Source organism: Colletotrichum destructivum, chromosome 7 (genome assembly GCF_034447905.1).
Source record: "Colletotrichum destructivum chromosome 7, complete sequence".
Taxonomy (NCBI): domain Eukaryota; kingdom Fungi; phylum Ascomycota; class Sordariomycetes; order Glomerellales; family Glomerellaceae; genus Colletotrichum; species Colletotrichum destructivum.
The window spans coordinates 3,547,889-3,561,453 of NC_085902.1; the positions used below are offsets into that span (position 1 = coordinate 3,547,889).

The 13,565-nt window shown below is 54.7% G+C and overlaps 5 protein-coding genes across 5 annotated transcripts; 2 read left to right on the forward strand and 3 right to left on the reverse strand.

Annotated features, from left to right (window-relative positions):
- Nucleotides 1-1,931: 1,931 nt before the first annotated feature.
- On the forward strand, nt 1,932-4,318 carry CDEST_11639 (Putative DAHP synthetase I/KDSA, DAHP synthase, class 1, aldolase-type TIM barrel). The gene is made up of 4 exons (XM_062927795.1): nt 1,932-2,206; nt 2,415-2,502; nt 2,819-3,598; nt 3,671-4,318. Exons 2-4 carry the CDS (start codon nt 2,451-2,453, stop codon nt 3,985-3,987), a joined length of 1,149 nt encoding a protein of 382 aa, XP_062783846.1. The 5' UTR covers nt 1,932-2,206; nt 2,415-2,450; the 3' UTR covers nt 3,988-4,318.
- Nucleotides 4,319-4,506: 188 nt separating this feature from the next.
- On the reverse strand, nt 4,507-5,047 carry CDEST_11640 (uncharacterized protein; the record flags this gene model as incomplete). Its single annotated transcript, XM_062927796.1, has 2 exons — nt 4,507-4,928; nt 4,984-5,047. 2 exons carry the CDS (start codon nt 5,045-5,047, stop codon nt 4,507-4,509), a joined length of 486 nt encoding a protein of 161 aa, XP_062783847.1.
- A 251-nt stretch (nt 5,048-5,298) lies between these two features.
- CDEST_11641 (Putative large ribosomal subunit protein mL50) lies at nt 5,299-6,894 on the forward strand. Its single transcript, XM_062927797.1, has 2 exons — nt 5,299-6,315; nt 6,389-6,894. Exons 1-2 carry the CDS (start codon nt 5,431-5,433, stop codon nt 6,713-6,715), a joined length of 1,212 nt encoding a protein of 403 aa, XP_062783848.1. The 5' UTR covers nt 5,299-5,430; the 3' UTR covers nt 6,716-6,894.
- A 1,781-nt stretch (nt 6,895-8,675) lies between these two features.
- On the reverse strand, nt 8,676-10,983 carry CDEST_11642 (Putative calcineurin-like phosphoesterase domain, ApaH type, metallo-dependent phosphatase). The gene is made up of 2 exons (XM_062927798.1): nt 9,912-10,983; nt 8,676-9,784 (listed from the first exon to the last, which is right to left on the reverse strand). The coding sequence occupies exons 1-2, from the start codon at nt 10,720-10,722 to the stop codon at nt 9,033-9,035; spliced, it is 1,563 nt and encodes a 520-aa protein (XP_062783849.1). The 5' UTR covers nt 10,723-10,983; the 3' UTR covers nt 8,676-9,032.
- Nucleotides 10,984-12,286: 1,303 nt separating this feature from the next.
- Nucleotides 12,287-13,493, reverse strand: CDEST_11643 (Putative GXWXG domain-containing protein). The gene is made up of 3 exons (XM_062927799.1): nt 12,913-13,493; nt 12,584-12,851; nt 12,287-12,519 (listed from the first exon to the last, which is right to left on the reverse strand). Exons 1-3 carry the CDS (start codon nt 12,921-12,923, stop codon nt 12,352-12,354), a joined length of 447 nt encoding a protein of 148 aa, XP_062783850.1. The 5' UTR covers nt 12,924-13,493; the 3' UTR covers nt 12,287-12,351.
- Nucleotides 13,494-13,565: the final 72 nt, after the last annotated feature.

Here is a 13,565-nt window from a genome sequence, read left to right on the forward strand (position 1 = left end):
AACGCGCGGGGCGTTGTGGCTGCCACATTGCAGCGGGACAGAAGCTTAGTAGTCAGCACATGTAGGTAGTCAGTCCCCTCCCCCCCCCGCCGTCCGCGCCCGGGACCCGGACGTGCACCGCCGGACGGCCCTGGTAGTCTCCACACGAGTCGTTACTCACCCCAATGAGCAAGGTTTGAGAGCGAACCTCTTGCACAGCCAGCCAGCGATCCCCTCAAATCATACGAGGAGATCGTTAATAGCCTCCTCGCACTTGAGCTTTGACTTCACTTGGAAGAGCTTGACTCCGCCTGCGGGGTAGCAGCTAGTCAGTCGGTCATCCAGGACCAAGTACCTGTACACACATCTCAGCCCAGTAAAGGAGTAGTTGGGACCGGCTCCCAAAAAAACTGAAGCCAATTTTGATGGACTGCGACAAAGACTACACTGCAAAACCTCGACCACGGGACCCGTCTGCCAAGAGTGCTTCGAACCCGGGGGGCAGTCTGCCTCTATACCGCTGTCGTTGATCTTCTGCCCATCCATGCCGTCTCCCGATCTAAATAAATCTCTCTCGGAAGGGAGGGACGGGAAAGAGGGGGGGGATCTATTTTGAACAAGAAAGCCAAGAGGGGATCCCCCAAACCGACTGGGCCCGTAGATCTTTCCTCGTGCCTCTCTGATTCTCCCTCGGATCCTCTCCCAGAGACTCTCTCCAGACCTGTTGTAGGCGAGTCGGGGCCAGCTGCGTTTCACCGCGCTGCTTGGTGGTCGAGTGCCCGCTGGTTTGCTTTTCTTCAGAGCGCCGGGCCACTTTTCTTGACTTCTTGACGAGTTACAGATTGTTGACGAGAACGAGCTCTTTGTCACGTCATGAGTTGGCCTGGGCTCACGCGGAGTAGAGGGCAGATTCGCCCGTGGGTGGCCGCCTGTACCGAGGAAAGTGGAGACAAACCCGGCACCCGAATTATCCTCGGTGAGAGCTAAGCGAGGGAGATCGGCTCCTCGGTAAAAAGGTGAGTTTTCGGTGAACAATGGCGAGCTGCGGGGCCGGTTGACCAATCGTCTGGGCTTGATTTCTCACGGGTCCAGACAGCGTCTCATGTCGGCACTCATTTGCCTTACTTTGAAAGATGCAATTGCGAGGCCAGCAGCAGCATCGAGACAAAATTGTCATATCTCCCATGTTTTTCCACATAACAAAGGTGTTGTGCCCTTAATTTAGGGACGCGTCACCGATATATCCTCACTTAGACTTACTAGCAGCAGAGTCTGGCGGACTGTTCAAGGTGGATCGCGGACAGTGGGAAGCAGAAGTAAAAGGCTGCAAAAAAAGACTGGAAAAAGACTTCCGCGACCCTGGTCACTTGCAGTTTAGCGGCCGAAGTGCCTCCTGCCACTTGGATCCTCTGCATTCTTGCCCCGCCATCGGCCGCCCGCCCCCCCTAAGGTACCTGACCCTGACTCTCTCACATTCTGCAGAATGCCCCTCAACTGCGTCACCGTCGCCAAAATGCTCGCCGTGAAGCGCAATCAGTGACGTCGACCTCTTCTGCGAGACGGAGAAAGTAGCTCGCTCAACACCCATCCATACAAGATAAGCAATGGAGGATGTCCCTCGCTGTAAGGAACCGTATTAAAGCATTCAACAGGCCAATGGCAATGTCGAGCCGGGACTAACACCACGTGGGACGAGCCGGCGCTCTTGTCCAACTGCTTGCTGCATTAGCCCGCATGGTGTACGGATAGTCAGTCCATGTGTAGCATTCGGAGGGGTAGAAGTACCTCTCCTCCTTTCCACTGAGACGAAATACCTTCCCCAATCTGGTGACACCGGCGGGACTGACCCCGAAAAAAAAAAAGTGAGTAGGAGAGGGAGGGAGAAGAAAAAAGGGAAGAAAAATCTTAACCACGACGGCACACAACGGCCAAGCAAAACATTTTGAATTTTCCTGGACTCTCTCCCCTCCGAAAGTGTGATAATCCACTTTCTGAGTCACCACCTCCCACCCTCTCAACCCCCTCCAGCCCAAAAAAAAAAAAAGGCCACTACCGGTCGACTCCCCCTTCCCCTGTGGACGAACATTCATCCTCCCACTCCTCGGTCAACGACGGCTCAAGCAGACATTCACCACACGATACCCAGTCCTATCCAGTCCGACCCAACCTACCCCCAGGCCAACGAAGCAGCCGTTCGGACATCCGTTTCCCAATCTTTAATATCGGTGTAAGCTTATTTCCCGCCCCTTCTGATTGGTCTCGCGTCCGGCCGCTCCCGCCGTGCCCGAGTCGATCTGATGCCCCTCCACCGTACCGTCGGCCGATTTTGGGATGGCGGGCGGCGGGCGGCGCGGCATCTCGCGATGACGGGACGGGAAGGGCAGCCAGATGCCTAAAGGACAACGACGTTGTGTAGCTGACGATTCCCCATGCAGTTCTTGATATACTCCGCTTCAACTCACATAGCCAAAATGCCCGGTCTCGACCTTGAGCATGAGCCTCTCGCGGCCGACGACGTGAGAAGTGAGTCACTCGATTTTTTCGATTTATTTTTTCTGCTGCCAACATGGATTTCTCACTGAACCCACCCACCACCGCCGCGGACATGTCACTCACCTCCTTGGGACCCTTCTCATCTTGCCCCACTCGAGCTATTGACTTTGACATCGAGTTGTTCTCCCAAGATGTCTTGCACATGAACAAGTGCACATCCAAGCTTGTTTTCATCGTCAACCTTGACACACACACACACACGCACACACACACACACACACGCCGCTCACTCACCTTACGGCCGACTACCACCATGTCTATCGCCCATGCACTAACACGCCTCCAGTCCTGGGACAGGACCCCCTGATCCCCCCGGCGCTTCTCAGCTCCGAGATCCCTATGACCGACACCGCCCTCCAGACGGTTGTCAAGGGCCGCAACGAGGCCGTCGACATTATCATGGGCCGTGACGACCGCTTACTCGTCATCATCGGCCCCTGCTCGCTGCACGATCCCTCCACAGCCCTCGAGTACTGCGAGCGCCTCAAGGCCATCGCCGCCCGCCTCTCCTCCGACATCTGCGTCATCATGCGCGCCTACCTTGAGAAGCCGCGCACCACCGTCGGCTGGAAGGGTCTCATCAACGACCCGGACATCGACTCCACCTTCAAGATCAACAAGGGCCTGCGCATCTCCCGCCAGCTCTTCCGGGACCTGACCGCTGCCGGCATGCCCATTGCCAGCGAGATGCTCGACACCATCTCCCCGCAGTTCCTCGCCGACTTCATCTCCGTCGGCGCCATTGGCGCCCGTACCACCGAGTCTCAGCTCCACCGCGAGCTCGCCTCCGGCCTGTCCTTCCCCGTTGGCTTCAAGAACGGCACCGACGGCAACCTCGGCGTCGCCATCGATGCCATCGGCGCCGCCGCCGCCAAGCACCACTTCATGGGTGTCACCAAGCAGGGCCTCGCCGCCATCACCCGCACCAAGGGCAACGAGCACGGCTTCGTCATCCTTCGCGGCGGCTCCCACGGCCCCAACTTTGACAAGGAGAACGTCCAGAAGGCCAAGGACACCCTCACCAAAAAGGGCCAGAAGCAAGCCATCATGATTGACTGCTCCCACGGTTGGTTTCCCCCCATTCATTCTCACCCCGGATCGTCTCCCCCACCGCCTAGACTAACACTTCCCTTCTTAGGCAACTCTAACAAAGACCACCGCAACCAGCCCAAGGTTGCCGCCGTCGTTGGCGACCAGCTCCGCGAGGGCGAGACCTCCATCATTGGTGTCATGATCGAGTCCAATATCAACGAGGGCAACCAGAAGGTCCCCGCCGAGGGTCCCGCCGCGCTCAAGAAGGGCGTCAGCATCACCGACGCTTGCATTGACTGGGACTCTACCGTCGACGTGCTCGAGAACCTTGCTGCCGCTGTCCGCGCCCGTCGCGAGCGCAACGCCGGCTCCGCCAATGGCAACGAGGACTCCCACAAGGTCACCCACCTCGAAGAGGAGTAAGCTGGAAAGAACGCACAGGAACCGTTGGATGCCAGCGGAGAAAGGGGAGCTTGGTGCCAAAGGGAGGGGAAAAGTCTTAGGTGGGGCGACGGTTGGATGGGAAAGAAAAACATCCAGCACATACGTGCATGGCATTTGCATTTTTTGATATCTTTTTGCTTCCCTTCGCAAAGCCCTTGGGAGGAAACAAAAGTCTGGGGTTTTTTTTTTCATTGGTTTGTTTTTTTCTTGCGTTGAATGGTCACGGTGCACGGGTTTTATGATGACTGCTATCCCTTGTTCGTCGGTAAAGGCACCCGGGAAGTAGGAGGAAGATGTAGAGATGCCTTCGAGAAACCATGGCTAGACATTTCTCCATTGATGGTCGTCTCTCTAGAAACATGCGCCGCGCCCGTGAACGTGATAATTAACTCGTACATGACCCCCCTCCCTTCCTCTTCTCGCTAGTGAAACCCAGACCCAATATCGAAATCCCAGAACGCCGGATCCATTAACCCCCCCAGTCAGTGTTGTTCCATGTCAATTCGGCTGCGCAGGCGTCAACGGGCTGTAGTCTCCCCTCGCGGCGCCCGCCCTGGCCGCCTCGGCCGCGCGCTTCCCCTCGCGCAGCTCGTTGGCCCTCTTGAAGGCGGCCCAGCCCAGCAGGCCCGTCGTGCCGAGGATGAAACCCCAGACGATGAAGCGGTCCTTGTTGCTGTCGCGCTGGAAGCACATGGTCTGGACGACCTCCTCGGTGGCGTCGCGGCAGAAGTCGATGCCGCTGCTGAGGCAGAAGGCCTTTGTGCATTGGGAGCAGGACGCCGACGCGGCGCGGGCGTGGATATCCGAGGCGGGGTCGCGGCGGGACGGGGCGGCTCCGGGCTTAACATCCTGGTGCTTGGGGCCGAGAGCGACGATGGTGCTGTTCTTGAAGCAGGTGCATTTGCAAAACGTTGGCGCTGCTTGAGGAATTGAATGTTAGTAGAGGGGACGACTGGAAAGTGACGAGTCGCTTACAACTGGCACTGACGAGCGCTACCAGCCCGCAGAGAAGCAGAATAAATAGTGATGTGCGGTTCATCTTGGCTGGTTTGGTCAACGGACTGCTTGCTCTCCCCGTCGCGACACAGTCCCCCTCAAGACGGATGAGGTCGTCGCCGTCGATGGCTGCTGAGGCGCCAAAGGTAATGGATGCACCAGCCACACCCGGCCCGGCTGCACACCCCCGCCCAGCAGTTAACACCCCTGTTATGGCGGTGCACACATGGCTGTAGCTCAACGGCCCCTGATTCGCCAGCCCGACCCCAGCATCCAAAAAAAGTTCAATTGGAGACGGCAGCTCCCTCTGGCAACATTCGTGCTACGCCTCCGTCTCCCGTCTTTGGAGAGGAAACCACCGTTCCTCACAAACCCGTACATTCCCTACCTCCGCCGCGCTCCCATACAACCAACAAAAGTCCGCTCATGATGCGCCGTATACCGCGTTTCCCGCAGCCGAGCCTGCTCGCCGTGGCCCCGACCCACTGCACCTGCGCCGCCGCCGCACCAGCAACCCTCCCCATCCAGGCCGCAGCACGGAGGACCCTCTCGACAACACCCGCAACGCATAGCCGCCTCCGCAAGGCTCTCTGGAAAGGTGGCGAGGCTCCAGGGCCCGAGGATCCCTACGCGAACGAGTCGTCCCAGGTCCTCCGTCAGAAGCAGCTCGAGCGCGAGCTCGCCGAAGCCGAGGCCGAGCTGGCAGCGTACGAAGCCGAGGCCCAGGGCTACACCAATGCGCAGAAGAGCGACCGACAGCGGAAGAACGTCGTCACCCGGCTGACGAGCAAGATCAAGAACCCGCGTACCTGGGCGCCGACTGAGAAGGAGGTTGAGGGGCAGGGCTATATCCCGGCCCAGTCCGTCGAGGGGCTCGAGGAGATCGGCGGCCTCGACGGCTGGTGGGACCAGGAGGGCCGATGGGGGAAGGAGAGCCACTACGTCGCCTTCGCGCGAGGCGGCAAGGTCCTCGACGCCGATGTCTGTGAGGCGCTGGTTCGGCAGGCCGTTGTCGAGGTGCTCGCCGTCGAGCGCACGCGGAAGGACCGCCTGACGGGCGCCTGGGCCAAGGGCGGCCGCAAGAACTTTAACCGCGCGATGAAGGTCCGTTTGAATCTGCAGGAGGATGGCAGCCTTGCGCTCGAGGGCGACGCCGACGTCGTGAACGCCATCAGCCGCGTATCTACCATCGAGCCTAGAGACGCTGAGCTCGAGGACTACCTGACGCCCGAGGAGGCCAAGGAGAAGGCCAAGCAGTGGGACCCGAGTTGGAAGAGCGCCTCCCTGGAAGACGTGCAGCTCAAGTTCGCCGTAAGCCGAAACCCCACTCCCTTTCTCGTGTGCCACGGGATTGCACCGCTCTAACATTTCGGAATACTCGCAGGTCCACAAGCGCGTCCTCCAACTGACGGGACACCACGTCCACGACGCCAAGCTCGCGCAGATCAAGACGGTGGCTGACCTCATCAGCACCATCGTCAAGCCTCCCAAGCCGACAAAGGTGGCGGACGCGCTGCGCGAGCGCGGCGCGCTGCTCGAGCTACCCAACGTGCGCATCCACGACCGCCGCGTCACGCCCATCGACAAGGAGACGGCCGTCGGCCGGTGGAAGGTCATCACGGAGGAGCTCGAGAAGCGCGGCCTGCCCGTCACGGGCCACGAGCACCTCCCCAAGCCGGTGCAGAGGAAATGGATCCAGGGCCGGGCATGAGCGGAGCTGGGTGGTCCGGCGGCGGAAGCATAAGATGGGGAGAGGAAGGGCAGGGGCAGACGCGGAGAGGCGGAGAGGCGGACGGAGAAAAGGAGAGGAACGTGTCTGGTATAGAAGAGGCTTGTACAGATATTGTACTCTTTGTAACATATGGAATATCATCGATTCTTGCTCTGACATCTGAGAGGCCTGGCTCGAGCGTCGCTGACTCTCCTACAAGCCTTGGTAAAGGAGGGTTTCATTCACACCGTGACGATTTAGACCGGGAGATGTATTGGGCTGGTCCTCTGAGAGGTATTTGATGAGCATGAGTGCTGGCGACGAGTTAGCCGCTCAGATCGGACTTGGGACCATGGCTTGTGTAACCCCCTGCCCCCCTCCCCCCCTCTCTGGCAGAGAACGCATGAGTTATACAACATGTTGCCGATCACGGTCGGGGAGTTTGACTTTGCTGGGCTTCTAGGACAGATCTCGGCGTCGCCCGCGCTGAATGTGACAGCAGGCCATCAAACTCCGGCATACCGCGCTGTATCATCCCGCAATTGTGGGTTGAAGCATAAAGTTCGCGTTACATTGCACTTCCACATTTCTTGCTTCCGCGGTGTCGGGGCAACACGATTGTTCTACTAGTAGTAGCCTTATCCTACCTAAGCCGTATCCCTTAGTATAGAAAAACTTACTTTTAGGTAGTTAGATCTATTTAATTAATGTTTATAGAACATTTCCTAAGCATGGCTGCGCATTTGTCCCTAGGATCTACCCTCTTATTGTCACGTGTGTGGTCCAAGGCCACCACTTTTGACACTTGCAGCCTCTATCTATTTGACGGGCGGAGCGGCGGTTTCTTGGTTCGAAGCAGGCCTATCTTGCCGTAGGGTACGAAATGTCTGTTGTTACGGTTCCGGCCGCCGGATCGGCTGCAGCAAGCAGTCCCACTTGCGTGAGGCCATCACGACATATATACTAAAGGATGCCGTCTAATAAATGAAATTGAATTGAAGGTACTATCATGTAATTGTAATTAAATACTTCCTCTACCTTAAAGCCCCTCGGCTCCCGACAGGTGTCCCCCCTTGGCCATTTCTCAGCTCAGTAGCCCTTCCACCAAGAAACTCGTGATATACTAAACTCAGCCGCTGTTTGTCATCCGCTTTGATACTCGCCTGCGAAACATGTAGGCATCTCTCTAGATGCCTCCACACCAGCAGGACTTCAGATTTGTTATGCTCTCCGTCAACTTCTTGTCGTTTTGGAGTCGTAGTCCACGGCGAGCGGCTCGTGCTGACTTTTTTCTAGAACGCAGCCTCGCGATAGTCTCCTAATACTCGGCAAGTTTTCTGAGTTGTTTCTGTCGTGTGCCTGAACTGGATTCCAAGTCCAGCGGATTGTCGCCCTCGCCGAATCGAAATTGAACCATGCTTGTCTTCCGCATCGCCTCAACGCCTCGAACCATTGCATTAGTCTTCGTCGCCGGGCTAGAGATGGGATCTTCGTCTCCAAGGTACTCATGGATGGCTTCCAACTATGCGTTGGAGATGAGGGTCTGCAAGTCTGCTCCGGAATAGTCTTGCGTTCTGGCTGCTACCTCCGTTAGTTTCTCGTCAAGTTCGGCCGCCAGTTCTTCCACGAGTCTCATTTTGCGGAGAAGTCACTTAAGAATATCAACCCTGTCTTCGAAATTCGGCAGATCACATAAAAAGCGACGTATTCAGACGACCCGGACGGAGAAGCGCAGGGTCAATAAGATCAGGTCTGGACGTAGCAGCCAGAACATAAACGCCAGATAGGCCCTCAACACCATCCATCTAAGTCAAAAGGTGGTTCACGACTCAGTCTATTACGCCCGTCGAGTCGCTTCCTCGCTTCGGAGTCATCAAATCAAACTCGTCAAAGAAAAGCACAGAGGGCCTCAAGGCAGCTGCACGGTCAAATAAGTCGCAGATAGACTTTTTGGAGGCGCCGATATATTTGTTTAGAACCTCAGGACTCTTAAAGGAGATAAAGTTAAGGCCGCACTCGCCGGCAAGCAACAGCGCTCGCAAGAAGAGTCTTGCCGCATCCTAGGTATCCGTATAGAAGAAGGCCGGACCGGAGCTGAAGGGGGAATTGGGCGAAAATCGGTGCATATCTTGTCAGGCACTCGAGTGTCTCCAGCAGAACCCTTCTAGTCTCCGTCATGCCGCCAATGGAATCCAACCTTGTGGTTGAGGTTCCAAGGGACATGTTTCGCAGCGATACTGGCGTGAAACCTTTCAAGGCCTCATCAAAGTGTTCCCCTCTGAGGGGGACAGCCGTCTTGTCGCCGTTTCCCGCATCACTACATCGTTTCCGTCTTCATCTTCCCCAGAGAATCAACCACCACTCCACCTTCCACAAGCACCAGCTCATCAACTCTGTCCATGGCATGTTCGACCCACCTCCAAGTCTTCAAGCTCCCGTCATTTGGAACGAGTTCCCAAACCCGCGTCCCTCGGTGATATCGCTTTCCGCCATACGAACAATATCCCCCAAACCCACTACCACCTCCATAGCACAACCAGGGGCCAGAGGGAAGGGTTCTTGAGCCATTCTGCGGCGTTTGCTGTGGCAGAAGAGAGCAAAAATTATTCACGTGGTCGTGCCCGCAGCCCAATGCTGACACGCCTCCTTCTACCAAAGCGTCGTAGAAATGGGAATTGAGACTGGGGCTTTCAGAAGGCTCCCTCCGCTGGCCGTTGCGTATACTAAGATTGGGGTCACGGAATTCGGGGAGAGGGATGTGCTGGAAAGCTAAAGACAGATGAAAGCTGCTGTTTTCGTTATCGTCCTTCTCACCCGCTAGTCGTTGCGCGCGAGAAGTGTCCGTGAACCAGTCAATTTGGCTTTGCTTGATAGGGTCATAATCGGGTGTGCGTATCTTGCTTGAAATTTCACCGTGCGAGTCCAGGAAATATAAAGTCGATACCGGGATCTGTGATGGTGCGGGAGCCAGGACCTGGAGGCAGAAGTTGCCAATGCCGTCAACATGCTCTGGGCCTGGTTCGCAGAGGCTGAAAGGCAGATTCTGAAGTATTGACATTTGTTCCGTGCCTGCAATCTAGTCAGCAACAAGGAACAGCTATCATTTCCAAGCCCCAACTCATCATGGTATGCATCAGTATCGTGGGGAGCAGGGCAGTCTACCCCGTTTGTGAGAGAGTGCGAAGAGATTACTCACGTGATAATGCGTGAGTGCCCTCACTATCATGATTGCCAAAGACGGCTGCGAATGGGATTGAACGCTCGATGATAGGAGCAACCACCTTGAAGAGCGCAGATTTGCTGTCGGGGATGTCGTGGTGCAACTGATCTCCAGTAAGGATCACAAAGTCCGGTTTGTCGACGTCCAAGGTCCTTGAAATGAAGTCAACCGTAAGTGGGTCAGCCTCGATTTCTGGCAAATCTTTTCCATCGGCATCAATAGCATCTCTGCATACCCCGACACCGGTGACCATGTGCGTGTCAGAGATCTGGACAATCTTGAATTTGCCATCTTCCCTTACCCTTAAAACCGGCCGATCATCTGCTTTCGGCCTGACCCTGCCGTGGAGTATGCTAAGTCTTGCCACCGGTACCTTTGGCTGACCAAGTTGGAGGGATGATGGCATGAGAGCCCATTGTGGTCGCGGGTCAACGGCATCCTTGCCAAAAAGAACGTCCACCTCTGTGACATACTTGCCATTTATGCGAGAGAACATGCTTCTTAACACCCAGATTCCGCCAGGTCGACTCTCCCATGAACGACCTGAGCTATGGTTGGGAGGCGGATCGCCGACTCTGATATCCATAACCAGTAGGTCCTCAGCTTCAAGGTTTTCCTCATTCGCTAGCGCTACATACAGCCATGTACTTTGCTGGGATGTATACAGGTAGAGATCTTTCTCCATGAGGTGCCATTTTCGCGGGTCCAGTTTGCAAGAGGAGGGAGAGGTTGTTGGAGATATCCATACGGTCAGATCCGTGACAACTTGATGAGGAGAAACGTCCATAGTATGGGGAGTGCCCGATGTGTCGCCGTACAGAAACACCTTCGCTGTGGGGGACAGGACTCGCTCAAGCAGACAAAAGGGGTTGGATGTTGATACCGACAGGGAGGTAGAGAGGACGTTGAAAAGCGAAACGAGACTAGCCAACGCCTTAGACGGTGGGTTGTGAAGTCACAATGCGGTAGCGTCCTCGCCAAAGCGGCGGCTGCAAAGACAGGTTCAGGACGAGGCTATCGGGGTCCAGTTGCGAAATCTAAATGCTACGCCTGCCCTAAAGATGATTGATTGATTCCTATTATGAAGTCGTTCTTATATCAACAACCATGCCCGGATAGCGGGGTCCGGCAGAGAGCGGAAGCGTCCCGACGTTAATCCGAAACGCTCCACTTTACAACTTTACAAATGCAAATATGAATTAGCTGTCCCTAAATTTCCTACCCCACTCTTCATTATTAATAATTAGTTGGTTTATATTTACTATCATAAGGCTAGAATAGTAGAAAAAAACTAGATTAGAAACCTAAGAGATATATTTGTATACTTAACTAATCTTTAATTTTATTAAAAGTAAAGAAAAATACTTTATAGCTATTATTCCTAAACTCATTGATAAGAGTTTTTAAGAAAGAAGAGCGTAGATAAAGAGACTTTTGTTGCAAGTCTAGTGAGTGGAGCGTCCGTCGACTTCGGCAAACACTAATTGAAAAAGTCAAAAACATACAACACCAGGTATTCGCTGGTCGTCACCGACCCAACTACTAATCCGGCCCTCACTGGCTTATCTATGGGAGAGCGGACGGGATCCCGAGTTTTCCAGTGGGTATGGTCGTATGTGACAGATTCTAATGGTGAATGTGCTTATCAAAGCGGACAATGCCCTAGCCAAGCACGAAGCGGCGCCCAACAGGTGGGCACTCTATACTGTACGCAAGAATCGACTTTGGATACCCATTTCCATCTCCTATCAGCAGGAAAAATGATCTGTCGGGCGGCTGACTGTAACATGAAGCTTTTGCTCGATGGCGTAGTTTGATGTCCTGACCTGCTCATGACACCTGGTTCTTCCGTTCCATGTGCCTCTCTGAATTTTAACAGCCAGGATAGTGATTTACTTCCTAAAAACATTGTAAATACCGCTCACTATAGGGTTGGGTCCATCCGATAGTCTGGCTTGTTGTATCTGCGTTAAACCCCGAGCCACCCGCCTTGGTTGCTTTGCGGGTTTTCCTTGACAGGGCGAGTCTGACGCGTCATGATCCTAGAATATAGTAACTATAACGACTGTGCAAAACAGAGCTGATTAGCAAGATTGTCTCGCGAAAGCAGTCCTAAGTACGTAGTGATAACTACACAGACGCACAGCACACATACACACACAGCATACAGCACATCTTACTCCCAATGTACAGGCGGTTTCCGGTTGTGAGACGCTGCTAACGCAACATACAGCCATGCCATTGTATAGTGTGACATTCGGAACCCCTTGCGAGCCTTGCGGGGCCAATTTGCCATAAGGTGACCATACAGATCACCCTACCTACTTTACATATGGGCAAATCACCTCACCTATGCACATTCAAACATGGATTTCCACCTTGCTATGCCCCTACTCTAGTCCTGTGGATTGCGACTTCACATCCTCCTCATGTAAAACCACACCGGCCGGTTGTTTTCAATGTTCTTGTCCTCCATGGCGCCGAGCACAGTGTTTTCGTCCACAAACCGGAAGGAATCAATGCGTGGGAAGTCGTCGTAGATCATCCCGGCAGTGAGGAGACCGCGATACTTGATTTCGCGTACCTGATAGGTACTGTCAGCCGTGTTCACTGTACGATCAGGTTGTGTGCGTGGAACATCGACATACCTGTGCATGGCCGAAATCAGCATTCCAAGTCCGGCTGCCGTCTTCTCCCCACACCATCACAGGGTCGACATCGTCGAGAGATCGGAAGTCCTTGCCAGCCCATTTGAATGGCTGTTGAGTGGCAGTATGGCTGGTGTCGATGGGGAATCCGTCCCACTTGCCCAGCATAAACTCGGGGGGGATGGCTTTAAGCTGATCAAAGACAGCAATGACAGCGGCCTCTTCAATTCGGCCCGCTTTCGTGAGCTCCGAAAACTGTTGTTCGAGTCTGTTGTATTCGTAAGATTTTGATCCTTTTCCAGATGTACAAGGGGAGTGGAAGTACAAACGTTTTGGGCATGGTGTTTGTTCAATGGATTCTTTGGTTACTATGGGTGCTTCTCGATGTCTTTTTGATCTGGATTTTGAAATCGACAACAAGCCGGGCACCTTATATAGTTCTTTGGATTTCAATTTATACTAGCGATGCCGGCGGTGATAGTACGTCCGGGCCATTCGATTCTCTTACTTCCTTCTTCGATATTGGCTAGCTATCCACCCTCGAAGTCGCGCTCACCGACGCAGAGGAGGAGTTGGTAGTGAAACTCCGACGACGGACTCCGCACGGCGTGCGGCACACCTATCTACGGTGACTACTGACGAGTCATTGGTCGCAGAAGGTTGAGAACAGACATCCCGCCCCAGCGGCCGGGGAACACCAACAACAATCGAAAGCCGTCAGGTCGTCTTTCTCGTCTCATCGAGTAGGAAGGCGCCGGAAAAGAGGTCGATGCCGGTTGCATGGAAACCACGGCGGGACACCGGGATGTGCTAAGTCTGACAATTTGGACGGACGTGATTGAGAACAGTCGCCCGTCACATAATCCCCGCCGTTTTGAGTTTTTCCAGAGAGACTTGTTTAATAATCAAGCGTTGCGGGCGGCACATAGGGGCGGTTGATTTCCATCCCGGGTTTGTAATAGCATATGTGGAGGCCATGCGG